Source organism: Phaseolus vulgaris, chromosome 11, assembly GCF_051622355.1.
Source record: "Phaseolus vulgaris cultivar YP4 chromosome 11, ASM5162235v1, whole genome shotgun sequence".
In the NCBI taxonomy this organism is placed as follows: domain Eukaryota; kingdom Viridiplantae; phylum Streptophyta; class Magnoliopsida; order Fabales; family Fabaceae; genus Phaseolus; species Phaseolus vulgaris.
This window is the reverse complement of record NC_143508.1, coordinates 10243037-10262688: the sequence shown is the minus strand read 5'-3', so window position 1 is coordinate 10262688 and position 19652 is coordinate 10243037. Positions and strand designations below refer to the sequence as shown.

Genomic DNA, 19652 nt, shown 5'->3' with positions numbered 1-19652 from the left:
GAAGGTTCTAAGAATAAAATGGTTTTCAATTGGTTAAAATGTTTTTGAATTAGTTAAAAAGATTTTTAACTGATTAAAAAAGTTTTCAATTGGTTTTAATTTAAGTTGTAGTTTTTGAATATGTTATCTTTTAAATAAGTTGATTCAAAATACTAAAATGTTTTTAGATTTTTATGTAATGTTTTTTATATACTGAAAACTATATTTTAATATGTAAGATGATAAATGTTTTAGGGTTTAGGGTTTTTGAGAAAAATTAGTTTTCATACAAACGATTGGTTTTGATTTTAACTTGTTGATTTTACTAACAGTACCCTTTTATGTTTTAAAACTGTTTCTATTTTTATCTTCTATAAAAGGGTGAGTTTATTTTCTGAAAAAGGTTTCGTACAATGCTTACACAAAATACACTTTTACAATATGTGAGAATTATAATGTGAGTTGTGTTTGAAAGAATGAGTCTTTGATTGGTCTTTGAAAGTTATTGGTGCCTAATTTTCATCATCTAGCTAGAGGTCAAAAGGCTCTTCCAAGTGTTGCTGTGAATTGGAAGATCCTATTGCATTTCTTGGTTCACAATCAAGGGAATTTCGTTTGATCTTATTATTGTTTTGTAATTTTGTGTTTGTATGGATAGGGTTTCATGGTGGAAATTACAGCTGTGACAGGGTGTTGCAGTGTGTGATTTGGTTCTTGTAGTGTTGCTTGGTGGAAATTCCACCTTGGTGTGAGGTGCGACTAGATATGACTTTGTTTGGAGTGAACCAATATAAAATCTTGGCGTCTTGTATGTTTCCTTTATCACTGCATTTTAATTTTTTAACATAATTTTTTTGTACTAATCAATCAATTGTTTATGGAAATTAATTAGTTGTTTTTGTTCCCTGTAGATCTATTTGATTGATTGAATTAACCAAAACTATAAACTAAGCAATACTGTGTGGTATTTTTATCAATTGATTTTGTTTGTATCCATTCATATTCATTACATTTTATACAAGTTAGTGTGAATCAAAGAGTTTCTTTAAAACATTAATTGAATTCTTTGTATTCTCCATTTTCTTGAAGTGTTGTAATAATTATTTTCTAGTTTTGTTAACAATTAAACAATTAATTGTTTTCAAATATAATATGTTGAAATTAATTCTGAAATTTATTTCTTAAAACATATTTAAATATTTTCAAATTGTGATTTTTATTTATAATTGTGATCTAAGATTTGTGTGTCAAGAAATTAAATCAATTATTTTTTATAAAAACAAATTCATTTTTTCTTAATTAGTTTACTTCTCAAAAAATTAATCTGTTATTTTGAAAAAACAATCAGTTAAAATCACATTTATTTTGTTTTAAATCAATTATTGCAAAAATTTAAAAGTGTTTAATTCATCCTTCTCTTGAATTTAGTCCTCCATTATTTCAACAAAAGATACTCAGGAGTAAACAAACAAAGGTTAGACATATAAAAATAGGCAAATTGACAAGTTGTCAAACTCAAGTGGGCCTCAACTAAGCGGTGTACCAATTACGCACCTTTTAGAAATAAAGAAAATACAAGTACAAGAAAAAAATAAAATTTGTAATATATTAAAATGAATTAGTTAAGTTATTTTTATATGAAATTCTGGATTGTGCTTGTCAATGTGAAATTAGTATATTATCTTAGTCATATTTTATCATGTGCAATAGAATATAAATATGCATTAAATATTTAGAATTAAAATTACGTTAGTTGAAAGTAACGTATTATTTTTTATAATTTTATTATAATTCTGACGGTAAGGACCGAGAAAAATAGTCTTAGAGTATAAATGATACAATTAAAATGGCATCTGAATATTTTATTATTAAAGTGAAAAGACTATATAAATAGAAATTTAGTTATTCAGGTTTCATTTTAAAAGAACCAATATCTCTCTAAAAACTCATTTTCCTTTCCTCTGCCTTCTCTCTAAGATTCTGATCTTCAGTTTGGCGATCAGAGTCTGCCGTTGGACTCCTGGCAGCGAAGACTACAAGACTGCCCGATCAGAATCTCTTATTGAGTAAGTTTAGTTTTGTTCCTCTTTTTCCTTTTCTCTCCCTTCTATCTAAGATTCTGATCTCCTTGCTTATCAGTTTGGCGATCGGAGTCTGCCATTGGACTCCTGGAAGTGAATCCTATAAGATTGCCCGATCAGAATCTCTAATTTTCTCTCCCTTCTCTGAGTCAAATTTTGAACTTGTAGGTTTATCTCAATCTAAGTGTATGCATGTGCCTCTTTTAGTTTTAGGATTAGTCTTTAGTAGATCAGAGTCTTAGAGATATAGTTAGATTTTTTATCAGGACTTTGTGGTGCAGGTTAAGCTACTTTTGAAGATTTTGGTAGGTTTGGAGTTCTTCGTGAGCATATGCTCAAGTAAAGGTAAGGGAAGCTAGTTTAAAATCTTCAATAGAACCCTACGTTAGAAGATTTGAATGTGAGTGTGACGGGGTCACCAATTCCAGATTTTGTTGTAAGATTTCTTGTTCTGAGTAGATGGTAGTTTGTTTGAAATTGAAAGTGTTGTGATTGAGAATTGGTTGTTTGATTTAAATGGTTTTGGAATTAGAAAATATATATGTATAAATGGACATAATAACTCAATGATTCAATGAGAGTGATTGTACCATGCTGAACAGGAATTGTCAATGTAATGTGTAGATTTATAATTTATGAATTGAATGAGATATTGATTTATAATCTAATATGTATATTAAGTTATGCAGAATTTTTCTGCATATTTCGCTCAAGCTAGCAAGTGCTAGCTCAAGCTAAAAATTTTGGGTGCTCTGTGGAGGATTTTAGCCCAAGCTAAAAATTCTGGGTGCTCTCTAGAGGATTTTAGCCCAAGCTAGCAAATTTTAGCTCAAGCTAAAATTATGGGTGCTCTATGGAGGATTTTAGCTCAAGCTAGCAAATTCTAGCTCAAGCTAAAGTAAAATAAAAAATAAAATAAAATAAAAATATTAAACTAATTTTTATTTGCTTTTAAAATATTGATTTATTTATTTCTATATAGTTTTTCTTACAAAGTATGTAAACCTTTATTTCATGTATAGTTAATTGAAAATCTCTTTAATTAGATATTTATATAATTAGTCAATGAATTGTTGTGTATTTTGGAAATTCTAAACATTGGTATGATTTGATTATTTTATGTTGAATATTATGAGGTTCAAAATATGAATTCTAATCAAGACATAGTATTTTCAGGAAAGAAAATACCGTGTTGAGATTGTTATTAGGGTGTATTGATTTGTGAGTGTCCTGTGAATGAGACGATCCTGACTCTACTGATATACTATTAGGGTGTATTTTCAGTTGGTGAGAGTTGAAGGAGGTCCATTTAGCTGAGTTTGAGGTTTGAAAGAACTTATCAGAGCAGATCAAATGGATTTACCCTGTCATATGAAGATGATGAGATATTGAGATAATTATGTGCATGGTTGTGTGGGTTTCACGGTAGTAGTATGACAGGTGCAGGTCTCTGGATGCTAATTTCAATACACGAGTCTTCCGGAAGTAGAGTCAAGTGTCTGTGTTATGAGTCAATAGAAGTCTGACATGAGAAAGATGAATATTGAAATTGTTGACAGACACTTGATGGTTATGTGAAATGCATGAGAAAGGATGGATTTATGTGGATGTTTAAAGTTATATTTGTGTTATAAGTTTTAAAAATACCTAGCTTACCCTTTGTTTTGTTTTGTGGTTGTTTTCTTTAATCTGTGATGATCGTGTATTTTACACGGGAGCAAATGATGTTACAGGTGATAAAGTTTCTCGGTGAGAAGATGAATGATGGAAAATGTTTTTTTTTTCTTTTGAAATTTTGTTTTAAATTTTATGTAAATGTTTCAAGTCTTATGAAGAGAGAGATAATTTGAAACATTATCTCTCACCAACTGGTTTCTCTTTGAGGGTTGCCTCCTCTAGGGTTTCTAACACCTTCTATTCTCCCAACTGATTTCAATCCACTCAATGATTTCTAAGGTTGTGCCTCAAGCCTCTTATTTAACCTAGTTGGGCTTGGGATAAGTGACTTCTCGTCTAGGTGTTTTTTGGCTCACCTAGGCGAGTTGCATGAAAAAAAGGTCCAACGTCGTTGGAGTGATCTTGCATGGGCGAGATTGGACTCACTTGGCGCGAGATCCTCCGGGGGCTCCCAGCTTGGGCGAGCTTGGGTGAGTCCTGGTGCGTTCCAACTTTCCCTTTTTTAGCTTTGTTTATTCTCCTTTTGTCCTTTCCTCACCATTCTTCCATGGAATCCTGAAATTAACACAAATTTGAGAATAAATCGTTCTAATTCAAATTATAAACACAAAATATGTTAAAAGGTTTAAATTCATAAATTAGGGGTTATATTATGGTTATTTTATCAATTAATATCCACAAGTACCTGTATTTTAATGTGAAATATTACTGAAATCTGACACTTATCAATATAATGACATTTACATGCACCGTGTTTTGTTCTAAAATCATTTTTCAATGAAATAAATTGCGGCAATTTTTTCTGACATTAATTACATACAAAATCGTCACTTTATACAAAACGTTAAATGGTGAGTGTTGTAGCGAGTCGCATAAGACCGCCATATTAAATTTTGTAGCGGCCAGTTCTATGGGGGTTTGGGAAATCGCCACACACGTGTATTGTGGCGTTTACAAACACCACTTTATATGAAAATAACTGTCACCGCATACACGTTTTTTTGTAGTGAAAGAGATGTTGAGCCAATAAAAGTGTTGTTGCATCCATAAAGGAGTGAGAGGTGGTTTAGTATAAATATTGCATCAAAGGTTCACCCAACAAAAGGAATGTTTGCGCTCACATGGTATGGAAATGAGTTAAAAGAGAGATTCACTTAGAGAAGTATGGCTGGCGCACTAATATATAAATTGCTTTGAACATTTGTCTACAAGGATGTAATTTCCCTCACATTTGTGTGAGAGACACAGTAGCATAGTAATTACATCACAGGTTCAATCATAAGGGTCTAAATGCACCCACATGAGTATAAGAAGTGTGCTAGAAAAGAAACATTTGCAGAAAATATTCGCTCACAGAGTTATGGTTTACCCATTCTTGTGTGGGGTCATGCTAGAAAAGAGAAGTGCATCAAAGATTTACTCATTGAGGTGTGGTTTTGCCCAAATGGTTGTGGATATGAGCTAGTATAGAAATTACACCACATGTTTTATCACATGGGTGTGGGATGTGGCATAGAAGAGAAAAAACATTAGAGTTCTTGCATGGAGGTGTGTATGTGATCACATTGGTGTGGAAGACATGCTAGCAAATTTTTTTTGGATTAAAGGTATCTCTACAAAGATGTGGTTATGTCCACATGGGTATGTCCATATGGGTGTGGAAGGCATGCTAGTATAAAAATTATATCAGATGTTCATACATAGATAGTGTGTGAAGCATGATAGTTTAGAAATTGCGCTAAAATCATTGAATTTAGTGTTGCCAATATTATGTTGTTGAATTTTGGTGGAGAAATTGCAAATTACTTGGTCAATGTTGTTCAGTTGTTTTAGTAATTTCTCATATTTGTTGAGATTCTTTCAAAATCATAAAATCTATAGGTCAAATTATTAATGATTCACATCTATTGAAGTTACATATTCTAAAATTTTATGATGAAATTTAGGCATTGTTTTATTACATTTAATAGATTCTTCCAATATATTATTGTAATATTGTTTGAGACCTAATGTTACAAGAGTTAAGGACTACATCAAATGGAAGTGTATTTGTAAATGACATCTAACACTACAATCACTAAGTGAATAAGAAAATAATGAGCGAAAAGTAAATATGAGTATTGAAACTAATTTGAAGTTAATCTACTTTTTTAAAGTATGTTATTAAACATTTGATGACCTTATCGTTTAGTTAAATGTAAGATATATTTTTATCATATTAGATTATATTAAGTCAGTATAACTTAATAATATATCAGAGATAAAAGTTAATATATTAGGTAATATATCTTAATGATGATGTAACTAATTATAATAGATTAGAGATAAAAAAAAATTATGCTCTTGATTTTTATCTCTCATAACAAAATAAATTAATTGTTATAATTTTTTTAAGTTACCTATTAATAATTATCTACGGATTTGGATTCATAGATAAATTAGGATTTATACGTAAGTAAAATTGATATGTAATTTTGGCGCATTGGAGTTAAAAATATTTTTAAAAATATTATCTCTATGATAATTGGACCGGTAGGTAAATAAAGTTATGCTTACACATACAAATTATAATAAATAACTTATTAAAAAAATTAAAATTATATTAATATCATTATTAATATTAATATAATAATATTAATATTAATTAATAAAAATAAATATTAATATTATTATATTAAAAATATTTATTTTATTAATATTTATTTTTATTTTTATTTTGTAATTGAATTGCATTTTTTTCTTCTTTTTATCTTGTTAATTTAGTTGTGTAGAGTAATTTATTAATTTGTTAAAGTTATTTTATATCATCAGGTAAAAATCGAAAACTGAACACAATTATTAGAAACCTTTAATAGAGTTAACGTTTGAGCCACGAAAATAGGTTTAATTCTTCCAACTATTCAACAATATATTGATAATAATTAAAGAACATAATTAAGTGTAGGATTTGCCTTGATAGAGGTGATTTAGATGAATTAAAAGTAAAAGTACGTCTTCAAAGAAACCTAAGTTGATAATGTAGATTAATTAATTTTGCCTACTAATTCTCCCTCTTTATTTATTATGTACCAAGTCCCTTTAATAATTTTATAATCTATAATTTATGATAAAATGTGCATTAAAAGAATATATCGAAAATTAGTGGTAGCAGTTTTGTTTGAATTTAATACCATGCCTAATCATTTCTAGTGAAACAAAAGATTTAATATGAATGGTGAGTAGTGGTGAGAAGTCAATGGGGAGAGTTATTTTATTTTGTAATAAGGAAGAATGAGTGAAGATTCACGTTAGGTAATGTTATGAGTAACAATTTTCAATTCAATTTTTAAATAGAAAGTGCGTTGAGAGTCCATAGAAACCACAGAATGAAGATGCTAAAGTGTGAAAAAGCAGAAACAGTGTGTAAGACAAAAAGTGGGTTTTGAGGTGTCTTCCACCATAACTTTCTACTGCTACCACTTTTCCAAAACTCAAACAAAAGTGCTTTAATTATAACCCTTTTTGATTTGTTATAGCAGATATCACTTCTTCATAAATAATCTCCTATGCTTATCATCTATCTACAACATCAACTATCATTAATCCCAAATAACCATTTTAACTCACATATATTACATTCATTTTCCAAAATACAATGTAAAATAAAATATAGACAAATATTTATAATCGATGATTTTAGAAAATATATTATTCTGATATTAATAGTTTATAATTAAAGAGTAAATAACATATCTCTCACGTCAAAAGTGATAGCTAGTATGTAAAACATATTATTGGTGGTTTGATAGCGGATGACATGATCAACCCATCAAATATTTGTTATGATAAACTTTAAATGATTCTGATATCATATTAAGAAATGAATTTTAACCCTAACTCAACTTTAGAAAACTAATTTATAAGGTGAGATTTGCATATAATACAATGAAGTGGCTTCATGTATATGATCTCTAACAATACTTACACTAATAGTTGTAGTTAAATAATGTTAATATAATTTTAGTAGTGGATTGCAAAATAACATTTGGCGCATTTAAAATTGATTTAAATCCCATAAGGTTTGTTTGGCTTATTATTTCTTACATTTACAAGATTTATATATAAGTGATATAAACTAAAGAAATGAGATTGAAAACAGTAACATAGGGTTATTTTAGATCAACTTCATCCTAACTAATTTTAGAAAACTAAAATAAGAAGAAGAAAATTATCCAAAAGTTAAAGTTAGATTATATATAAATTTAAAATAAATTTTGAAAAATTAATATAAAGGATTTTTACGAATTAATTTATATATAAATTAGTTATAGTTTTTATAATGAGTTTATTTTATTTTATTTTATTTTTATAAATAATTATGGAAAGTTTTGTTAAAAAAATATAGTTGATATCCAATTACTTTATTTAAACTAGCCGAAGCACAAGTGATGTCTCGTGTGTCCACATTTTTTTCTAGATATTACAGTTTATAATAATTATAATTTTATTGAATTAATATATGATATAAATTTACAAATGTTATTATAAATTTTACTATACACATAAAAATGAAAATATTAATTTAAAGTCTAGTCATCTTATAATAATAATTTTTTTTAATTTTTGTTGTTGCATGTAAGTTATTGGGTAGTGGTTTTTATTTGGAATAATTATTTTTAAAAAGTAGTTATTTAAAGGCTAAAATTATAAGAAATCATTTTTTATTTATTTTTTATTCAAATTCAAATTTCTTTAAATTGTTTTAAATTCAAATTTTGAATTTAAAATAAATAATTATTAAATTTATTATAAAGGATAAAATTGGAAATTACACAACAACAAAAATCTCTTTATATTGTTATAGATATCTGATTAGGAATCCAATTCTCATGCTTTTGTGCTAAAAAAAAAATGTTAAAAAATTCATCCTTCTAAATAAATCTTACTAACTAGAGAAATTAGCCACAAAAAATATTTGAAGAGATGAAAAATTAAAAAAAAAGCAAAATTACAAAAATGGAAACCTTAATACTTTGCACCTTGCTAGCTTATTGCGTGTTGATTCATCATGTTGTCCCCCATTATTAGTAAGTCGCCATTATAAACCCTAAATCAATTTCCTTTAATAATTTAGAAACCTATTAAATGCTTATTAATTTAGAAACCTATTTAATTGGAATATTTTCAAGATACAATTTTTTTTTATATGTAAATTGTAATTACCATATAATTAAAGTTATGAATTTTAGTTTTGAAATTGAGTTTAAAACAATTTGTATGAATAATATAAGAATATTGAAAGAAAGAGTTTGTAAAGTGAAAACGTAGTTGCAACAATAATTACCTGAATATTATATTTTGACTTTCACGCTACCTAAGTAAACATGACGGATGACATTACTTTAAAAGGATGTCGTACCACATTCGAAACAAAGTACAAAAATGAAGTTACGCATTTCAAAACCAAAATGGTTACCACGTCATCTCATCTTCCTTGACTTTTTTTATTCATAATAATTACTTTTTCCTTTAATCAAAATGGTGAAGTTAGTAATGATAACTGTAGAAAAAATCATAAAAGTAGTTAAATAAGATTTAGAAATAAAATAAAAAATATTGAATAAGTTCCCAACTACGGTTTGTATTTAGAATTATTTGTTTACAAGGTCAATGTTCCTATTAAGCTTATTGGAACAACATTACTAATTTTTACAAGGTATTGTCGATTTTTAAATTCGAAATTTTGATACGATTTTGTCTTTTAATGCTTTGTTTGAATTAAAGATTGAAATTGAGGGAGTAAATTTGAGATGATTTAAAAAGAAATTGTAAAGAAAGTGAAGATGTTTGGATTCACATCAATAAAATAAAAAGTGTATGAAAAGTTTGTGTGTAACACCCCATAAATTACATATAACTATTACAATAAAAGTTGTATTAGTTTCTATACAAACTTTGTGTTTTTCAAAACATTCCTAATACAAGATTAAGACTTATGAAAACACAAATATTTACAATATACAGTTCAAAAGAACATCCTAATGCCCTCCAGAACCTCCAACACATGTATGGTCATTTGCTCATGTACGTAGTACAGTCATCGCAGTTAAAACACAACAAGAAAAGCAAGGGTAAGCTAATGAAAAGAAATTTCATATCTTATCTAATTTTTGCAAAAAGAACCAATCAAACAAATCATTTATAAATATTTCTTTAAATATTGTCATAAAAAATTTCAATATCAATTTCATCATTCATATAGACCACACATGAATCTATTTTCAATCACAATCATTGGATTTCATTTCAATCCCACTTCATCTTCCAGAAAACTCATTAAGTATTCCCTTACCAGAGACTAACACCCAACTCAAAGATTACCAGTGAATCCAATAGAAAGAATCAGGGTAAGTTCAAACATCTAATACCGAGTGTCTACAGTGGGACCCGGTGTGTATGAACTCTCAACTTCTCACCATCTGATATCTTAGTCTACATGACTTAGATCATTAGTGAAGCCAGAGGATCTCCGTTAAACATAGGTTTTTCATACTTAATGTACCATCAAATAACAACTCATACATTATCCCAAATGTATGACATCAATTTCATACGATTTTCATCATACAATATCATTCAAAAAGTGATCCACAACATTCAAAAGTCTATTGGACATAAAAAAAAACTCTTTAATACTAAATCATCAAAACCTAATATTTCCACCAATTTAAATAATATATAAACAAACAACCCAATATATAAACACACAACATCCCTGCAAGAAAAATTGAATATTGGGACCACGTCCCTTCCGCATTAAGATCTTCTATCCTAGGGTGCTATTAAAATTAAATTTAGCTTCCCTTACCTTAATTGCTTGCTATCCAAGCAACTTCTAGAATTTTATTTCCCAAGTCGGGATAAGCTTCAAGATTTACGGGCATAATGCAAGTTATCCAAACAGAACAAAAATTCAGTATATAATAGAATAAGCTGAGAGGATTAAACTTCTCAATTGACCCTACCAAGATTGATGACTAAATCCTAAGGAAAAACAGAGAACAAAGGATATTTAGAGTAAAAATGAACTTACTCTGTTTGAAAATCTGATCGGGTAGAAATGTTCCTTAACTCCTCAGCTACAGCGTGGTATAATCAGATTCTAAAATAGATGAGGTATGGAGTGAGAAATTAAGAGAGAAGATAGAAGGGAGAAAGAAAGGGAAGAAAAAAATGGTGTGTGCAGGGGAGGCAACGATTCTCAGCTTTTTTGTTTTTTTGTTTTACTTTTTTTTTATACTTTTACATTGTGAGTGATGTGACGCGTGTGATTGAAATTGTATTTTTTTAATTGATAAAAATATATAAGTTTAAACATTTGACCTTGTATTTAAAATATATTAAAAAATTAATTTGATTGATTATTTGAATTATAATTGTTTTGAATTAAAATATTATATGTAAACTGTAACACCCCATAAAATATATAGACTTGGAGTTTTTCAAAATATTTCTATAACAAGATTATGACTTATAGAAATATTAATATTAACAATATAAGATTCAAAACTACATCCTAAAGACCTCCAGACCCTCTGACACCTGTATCATCATCTGCTCGTGTACGTAGTAAGTCATTGCAGTTCACAACACAACAAGAAAAATCAGAGTAAGCTAATGAAAAGAAATTCCATAACATATTTAATTCATGCAAAAAGAACCAATCAAACTAACCATTTATAAACATTTCTTTAAACGTTGTCATATAAAATTTCAATATCAATTTCATCATTCATATAGACCACACATAAATCTATTTTCAATCATAATCATTAGATTTCATTTCAATCCCACCTCGTCTTCCAGAAGAATCATTAAGTATGTCCCTACTAGAGACTAACACCTGATCCAAATATTAGTAGTGAATCCCAAGATAAAGGATCAAGGTAAGTTCAAACATATAATACCGAGTGTCTGCAACGGGAGCCAGTGTGTATGAACTCCCTTTCAGCTTCTCACCACCTTATATCTTAGTCTATATGACTTAGATCATCAATGAAGCTAGAAGATCTCTGTTAGCAATAGACTTTTCATACTTAATGTCATCATACAACAACTCATACATTATCCCAAATGTTTGACATCAATTTCATACAATTTTCATCATACAATATCATTCAAAACACGATCCACAACATTCAAAAGTCTATTTAACATAAAAAAAACAACATTTAAATACTAAACCATCAAAATCTAATATTTCTACAAGTTTAAATAATATATAAACAAACAACACAATATATAAACACACAACATCTATGCAAGAGAAATTGAATATTGGAACCACGTCCCCTCCACATCTAGATCTTATAGCCTAAGGTGTTATTAAAAAATTAAAGAGTTTCTCTTACCTGAAATTCCTTATTCTGATAGAATTTCTACCTCATGAGTCACTCCAAAATTTAGGAACCTAGAGCAAGTTATCCAAAAATTACCAAATTTTAGTATGAGCTTAAATCAAGTTGAGAGAAACATTTTTCTCAACTGGCCCCACTAATATTGATGACTAAATCATAGAGAAAAATAGAGAATAAGGGATCTTTAAAGTAAATATGGATTTACTCTGTTTGAAAATATGATTAGGTAGAAATGTAGTCTAACTCCTCAGCTACAACATGGTGTTATCAGATTTTGGAATAGATGAGGTATGAAAGAGAAATTGAAGAGAGAAGGGAGAGAGAACGGGTGAGAAAAAAAGAAAAGGAATGTGAGGGGTGGGGGCACTGACGGTCTTATAATTATCCCCAACAACAAAAATTTCCGTCCTCGAAAATTAGCTTACCAAGAAATATTAGGATATTATTCTCTTATATTCTCTTTTATTTTTTAAGTGGAATCACATCATATGAGATTTCACAATACTTTAACTATGTCGATATTTTCACCATGAAGTTACTTTAATTGAGAACCCAAAATTTTAACTTACTCCACTTTAAAAGAAAGATATTTTATTTAACTAAATTAGACATTAGAATATGAGTGTGACCAATCATATATATTTCTTTAGTTACGATACACGAAAGACATAATGAATATTGGTTAATGGAAGAGACAAAACAAGTTTAAAAGCAATAAAACTTATTCTCTTGAGAATCTTGTAGAACCTATGAATTTTGGATTCATCTTTTTAGATATGATTGCTCTCCTTACACCAAGGAATGGCGTAACTCTCAGAAGATCAAGATTACCCATAAAGAAAATTAAAAGTCTTCTTCATTTATTTGCATCAGATGTCTACCTAATCGAAGATGTCTTAAGTCATTATAGTTCTCAATGATCCACGACTTGTATTCTTATATGAATAAAGACATCTCACACCAACCTCTCCGCAAGTATATCTCTAATAAAACTCAAGTTATCCAATTCAAGCTTATACTAATATAGGCAATACCAAATCCCAAAGAAATGGAATCCATAGAACCATGAGATAGGTATAACTAAATCAAAATGAATTTTTCCCATATTAATTGGGAGAACCTCTTTTACTTTCCAATGGTCATACGTGGGTGTCAACATCACTAGCTCATTTTGTTCTTCAATTTCGAGCGATAATATTCTCATATTCAGAAGGATGTGCAACATGAATTACTAAAGACCTCTGCTTAGAACTAAGAGTAAGATCTACCACCATCTCACTCCATTCAATACCATGTACTAGAGGATTAATTCCCAACCTTATGAAAATATAAGTATAACCTCCAAACATAAACTTCCTTAACAGTACCTAATGTCACTTCTTCACCACTTTTGTCAAACTGAAACCTTTTATCTCACCCAATTATTTGCATTACCTCAAGCATATCATTATCTTCCATAGGTAGAATGTGCGTAGTCTTCATTAATCCATCTCATATTACTCATATTGAGTCATTTTTCTTCACTATATGTGATCACAAGTAGGTGATAAAATTCATGGAAATATTATTTCACTATCATCCCATGAATGTAAAAACCATGTTAACATACTTCCTAGTCATTATTTGTTCGGTCTTTGATTTTTTTTTTTTGGACAAGATAAACGAGTAGCTACATACTTGACTATATCTTCCTTCATACCATGTCACCAAATAAAAATCCTTAAATATTAATACCTTTGTGTCACACTTAGATGTAAACTGAGTTTGCTTTCATGACTCTTAGATATCCCATCTGATTCAATTTATCATCCTCTGTCACACATATTTTGTTTCTAAATCTTAATATACCATTTGTTTCCCACAGAGAACTCTTTAGTTTCAACAGTACATAATAATCTTAGAATAATCTTCAAATTCAATTTCACCAATTTCCTTACTCTTACTTTTTCTAGAAACTCATTAATTATAACAAATGTACTACAACTTCCAAATTTAAATTGTTGGAACTTCCACTTAACTCCAACTATATAATTATGTCTCCCCGTGACTTTAACTAAATGCAACAACATTTCCTTTCCCAGGATAGTAATTCCACTAAAATTAATAATCTTTCAAAACTCCATTCATCTTCTTCAAAAGGAATTATGCATCGTTCATTACTCGGTCTACCACAATCTAGATTTCATTATGTACTCTTATTGTTTATGGAAAAGGAACCACACATATAACAAAAACAACTTTATTTCTACTTAGTCACGTCCAATGGTTGTAACATTATCCTAGGTCTTTGATATTCCACTTTAGTCTCTTATAAGTCAGACAAAGAAGGACCTATGGAGCCACTTCCTCTTTATGTTGAACCATAAAAAGAATATGCTTGATGCATATTAAATCATTTTTATAACTTCTTGTTTGCAAATACAAACAACTTATCTTAAAACTCATAATTCTCCTTTTACTTCCATAATGAAATTCTCAATCCACTTAGTTATTAACTCTCATTAATTTGAGTTTTTCACCATTATATCAGACACTTGAAATATCTCCTTGCTCATGGCAGTTTCAACCAAATTTTCCTTCCACCAATGATACACATATTGAAATCTTACTCCTTTAATAACTTCACCAATCTCTTTTGTCTCACGTCTAGCCTCTTCTAATCAAACAAGTACTTAAGATTCTTATAATATTGAATGCAACTAATCAATCTCTTGTAACAATCAATTAAAACCACAAAAATTTATGTTTCCATGCTAGCCTTGTAACGACATCGTTACTCACTTCTACTAATCATATTTGGATCTATAAGTTGTCTTATACAAATCTTCACTTTTTACATAAAGTTTTGGATACTCGAATCTCATGTCTACTTGGAAAACATTGATACTCAACCCAACAATCTATTTTCTCCAATTTAATTTTTTGACTTTACTACTCAGATGAAGACATTTGATAATGTGCCATTAACACCAACCCTACTCAAGCACTAGACCAAAGAAAATTCCACTTTTATCTTTGAAGACAACCTTGACACTTGCTCTAGAAAACTATGTATAAAACACCATTTTGTCGAAGTACTACTTCTCTAACATGTATTATTTATCCTTATTTGAAGTCGGATTATAAAACAAGTTACCCTAATTTGTGACCCGTTCCATACTCGTTATGCAATTACTCATTCCATATTATTCAAATTTGAAGATGTCACATTTCCATTCATCACAATTAAAAAGATTGTGATCGACATAAACTTAATTCACCCTGAAATATTATGTTTAGGTCCTCCAAAGACAAATGTCTCAAACTCACTTAGAATTTGAGTCTATCGGTAATAATAACCACCTATCGTGTGTGTTTATCTCTCTCTCTCTCTCTCTCTCCCTATATATATATATATATATACACATATATACACACACACTACACTCAAACAAATGTCGGTGTAAAACTATTAGCTAAAAAGACCGTTTTAAAATTTTCAACCAAACACTTACACTAATTAAATTTATTTTCCTAAAATAAACCTGTGTTCAATATCAACTTCACATAATATAGAAATAACCATCCCAAAACATATACAAAAAATTAAACTCTACTTTTAGAATTAAGATAGAAAATCATCTTGATTTAGTCATAAGTGTGCACCCCCACCACTCTATCAAGATTCTTTTCATTCTTAATACTTTCATCTTTATTCATAACAATCACTTTGAGTCAACCACAAACAAGATTTAACAACACCACCTTGTTAAATATCCTATTCGAAACTTTTAACCATGGTTGTCAAACTCGCGAGTCAACTCGTTGACTCGTCCGAGTGTACGTTCCCACTTTGCCTTACCGAGTTAACTCGGTAGCAGACTCGGTTTTGAGGTAAACTCGGTGGACTCGGTGTGGAATCGGTAGACTCGGTGTGGACTCGCGACTCTGGTCCGAGTTGGAGAGTCCAGCTGGGTTTTTTTTTTTAAAAAACAAAACTGTGTCGTTTTGAATGGGGGGGCTGAATGAAATAAAAAAAACATAGGTTTTTGCGTTTCGTTTTGTGTTTCCATTCTGTTCTGTGGAGTGTGGCAGCGATAGATTGAGTTGTGAGTTGCAGTGGTGGTGGTCGCGTCGCAAGTTGTTGCAGGTGGTGGTCGCGTCGCGAGTTGCTGTAGGTGGTGGCGTTGCGTTGCTGCAGGTGGGGCATCGCGGTGGTCGCGCCGGAGTGTTCGTCGGACTCGTGGGTTGTTGCAGGTGTGGCGTCGCGGTGGTGCGTTGCGGTGGTCGCGTCGGAATGTTCGTCGGACTTGTGGGTTGTTGCTGCTCATCATATAAGGTTAGAGTTGGGTGGTGTGAAATTAGGGTAGGAAAGGGAAGGGATTATTAGGGTTCTATTTTTTTTTTTTAATTGGCTGCATAATGAACTATTTTTTAATTGAGAATAGTTGCTGGTTGCCCTGCACTTTTGGTTTTTTTACAGAAATTGAATTTGGAGGAGCAGTATTTTTGTTAAGAAATGTCTGGGAGTGGATCAAATTCAAGTGAGCTCAATAGAACTGCATCTGCATCTTCTAATAGAAGTAAAAATGCTCCAGGAAATAGAACTGATGTTGGATGGAAGCATGGGATAGATATTAATGGAAATGGTAAAAAAGTGAAGTGTAGTTATTGTTCAAAGACTGTGAGTGGGGGAATATTTAGGTTCAAACATCATCTTGTTGGAACTAGGGAGGACTCTGAACCTTGTTGTTCTGTTCCAGAAGAAATAAAAGATTTGATGATAAAAATTGTTGCAGAAGCTAAGCAAGCCTCTTTGAAAAAAAGAAAGTTAAATATAATTGATGAAGACCAAGGATGTGAGAGGCTTGAAGAAAGACAACATATATTTGGTTCTAAAGGAAAAGAAAAAGTTGGTAGTAGGGGGGCAGTTCAAGCTACCATAAATCAAATGATGAAGAAAGGTTATAAAGAAGAAGTGGATGCTCAAGTTGCTGAATTTTTTTACACAAGTGTCATTCCGTTTAATGTAATTAAAAATCCAGCTTTTACAAAGATGTGTGAAATGATTGGAAAATATGGAGCTGGCTATAAACCTCCATCTTATTATGATATTAGAGAAAAACTATTGAAGCAAGCAATTGACAAAACTAATTTAGTGCTTCAAGAATACAAGGAAGAGTGGAAGAAAACAGGTTGCACAATCATGTCTGATGGGTGGACAGATAAAAAGAGGCGTTCTATTTGCAATTTCTTGGTAAATAGTCCTAAAGGGACTGTTTTTATGTATTCATTGGACACCTCAGACATATCAAAAACTGCAGATAAAGTTTTTAAGATGCTGGATGACGTTGTTGAATTAGTTGGATAAGAAAATGTGGTGCAAGTGGTGACTGATAATGCTGCAAATTTCAAGGCAGTTGGAGAGTTGTTGATGCAAAAAAGGGAGCATTTGTATTGGACCCCATGTGCTGCCCACTGCATTGATTTGATTTTTGAAGATTTTGAAAAGAAGTTGAAGGTCCATGAGCTTACTATCAAGAAAGGAAGAAAGATCACCACTTATATTTATGGCAGATCAATGCTAATTAGCATGTTGAAGAAGTTCACAAAAGAAAGAGACTTAATAAGACCGGGTGTAACTAGATTTGCCACCACTTATTTAACTCTAGGTTCTCTTCATGAACTGAAAGCCTCATTATTGACCATGTTCAGTTCTGAAGAATGGAAAACAAGTAAATTTGGAACTTCACAAGAGGGGAAAAAGGTTGAAAATATGATATTAGACAACCGATTTTGGAAGAATATCTCCACGTGCCTCAAAGTTGCTGCCCCTCTTATGGTGGTCCTAAGATTGGTGGATTCAGATGCAAAACCTGCAATGGGTTTCATATATGAAGAGATGGATCGTGCAAAGGAGAAGATTAAGAACAATTTTAATCATATTAAGAAAAGGTAAAAAATTTATAGCTTTTCTCTTTAAAAATTTAATTACTCCTTCTTCTTTTATTACTTATATGATAGTTGGTTGGTTGGTATTGATTACTATTGAATGAATGTATGTAGCTATGAAGAAGTTTGGAAAATAATTGATGCAAGATGGGATAATCAACTTCATAGGCCTCTGCATGCAGCTGCATACTATCTCAATCCCCAATTCCATTATGAACTTGAGTTTAGATCTGATGATCCTGAGGTGAAAGAAGGCTTGTATACATCCATGAGAAGATTGGTTAAGGATGCTACTGAAAGAAGGATAATTAATGTGCAACTTGTAGAGTATCATTTTGGTAGAGGAGCCTTTGCAATGGATGACGCAAAGGAAAGTAGAAAAACAATACTTCCTGGAGAATGGTGGGAGATGTTTGGGTATAGAACTCCAGAGTTGAAGAGGTTTGCTATCCGAATTCTAAGTTTGACTTGTAGCTCTTCTGGATGTGAGCGAAATTGGAGCTCATTTGAAATGGTAATTGAAGTTATTTATAATTTCTTTATTTAGTTTTATATGGTTAGTTACTAAATTTCCTATTTAATATAGGTTCATACAAAGAGAAGAAACCGTTTGCATTAGAAAAAGATGAATGATTTGGTGTATGTCATGTATAACTTGAAGTTGAGTAATAAGCAAATTAGAAAAACAGTTGCTCTTCCCTTTGATGATATTCAATCAGATGATGAATGGATAACTGAAGAGGGAGATAATATTGATGAGATTGATCAAGTTCAAGATGCAAATGTTCACTTAAATCCAGCAATAACAGTTCCAACTCTAGATGCATTTGATATTGAAAATTTGACTTTTGATGTCAATGTGGATGAAGATGAAGATGGAGATGATGATGAAGATGATGATGGAGATGATGATGGAGATGATGGAGGAGAGGATATCATTAGAGGATTGGACATGGAAATTTGAATTTCTAATTATTTAATTTCTATGACTTGAATTGAACAATTTAACTTTAGTAGTATTTGTATGACCTTCTTTATTTGAGACTTTGAAGTTAGATGATTTGGTATATTATTATTTCTCATTAAGGACTAAATGTAGTTATTTACACTATTTTTTTTTTTAATATGAAAGTAGACTCTTACGAGTCTACGAGTCGAGTCTACGGAGCTCCCACGAGTCTATGTAGACTCGCGAGTTTGACAACCATGCTTTTAACTAAGTCTTGAAGCTAAACTTAAACAAAAATCAACACGCAGGAGAAACACAATAAACCCACTACCTTCAAGTCATACTAAGGATGAACTGCTCTGATACCATTAAATGTAACACCCCAAAAAATGTATCTAACTATTACAATACAAGTTCCACCGATTTCTATATAGATTTGGAGTTTTTCAAAATATTTCTATTATAAGATTATAACTTATAAAATATTTAACAATATAAGGTTCAAACTACATCCTAAAGACCTTCAGACCCTATGACACTTGTATAATCATCTGCTCGTGTACGTAGTACAATTAAATGTAACACCCCAGGAAATATATAACTATTACAATACAAGTTCCACCGATTTCGTAGTACAAT

General features: G+C 30.4%; 1 protein-coding gene and 1 pseudogene across 1 annotated transcript; both read left to right on the top strand.

Moving 5' to 3' along the window:
* Nucleotides 1–16598: 16598 nt before the first annotated feature.
* Nucleotides 16599–18312, top strand: LOC137834013 (uncharacterized; annotated as a pseudogene).
* Nucleotides 18313–18674: 362 nt separating this feature from the next.
* On the top strand, nt 18675–19059 carry LOC150023053 (uncharacterized). Its single transcript, XM_090297535.1, has one exon. It carries the CDS (start codon nt 18690–18692, stop codon nt 19026–19028), a length of 339 nt encoding a protein of 112 aa, XP_090153661.1. The 5' UTR covers nt 18675–18689; the 3' UTR covers nt 19029–19059.
* Nucleotides 19060–19652: the final 593 nt, after the last annotated feature.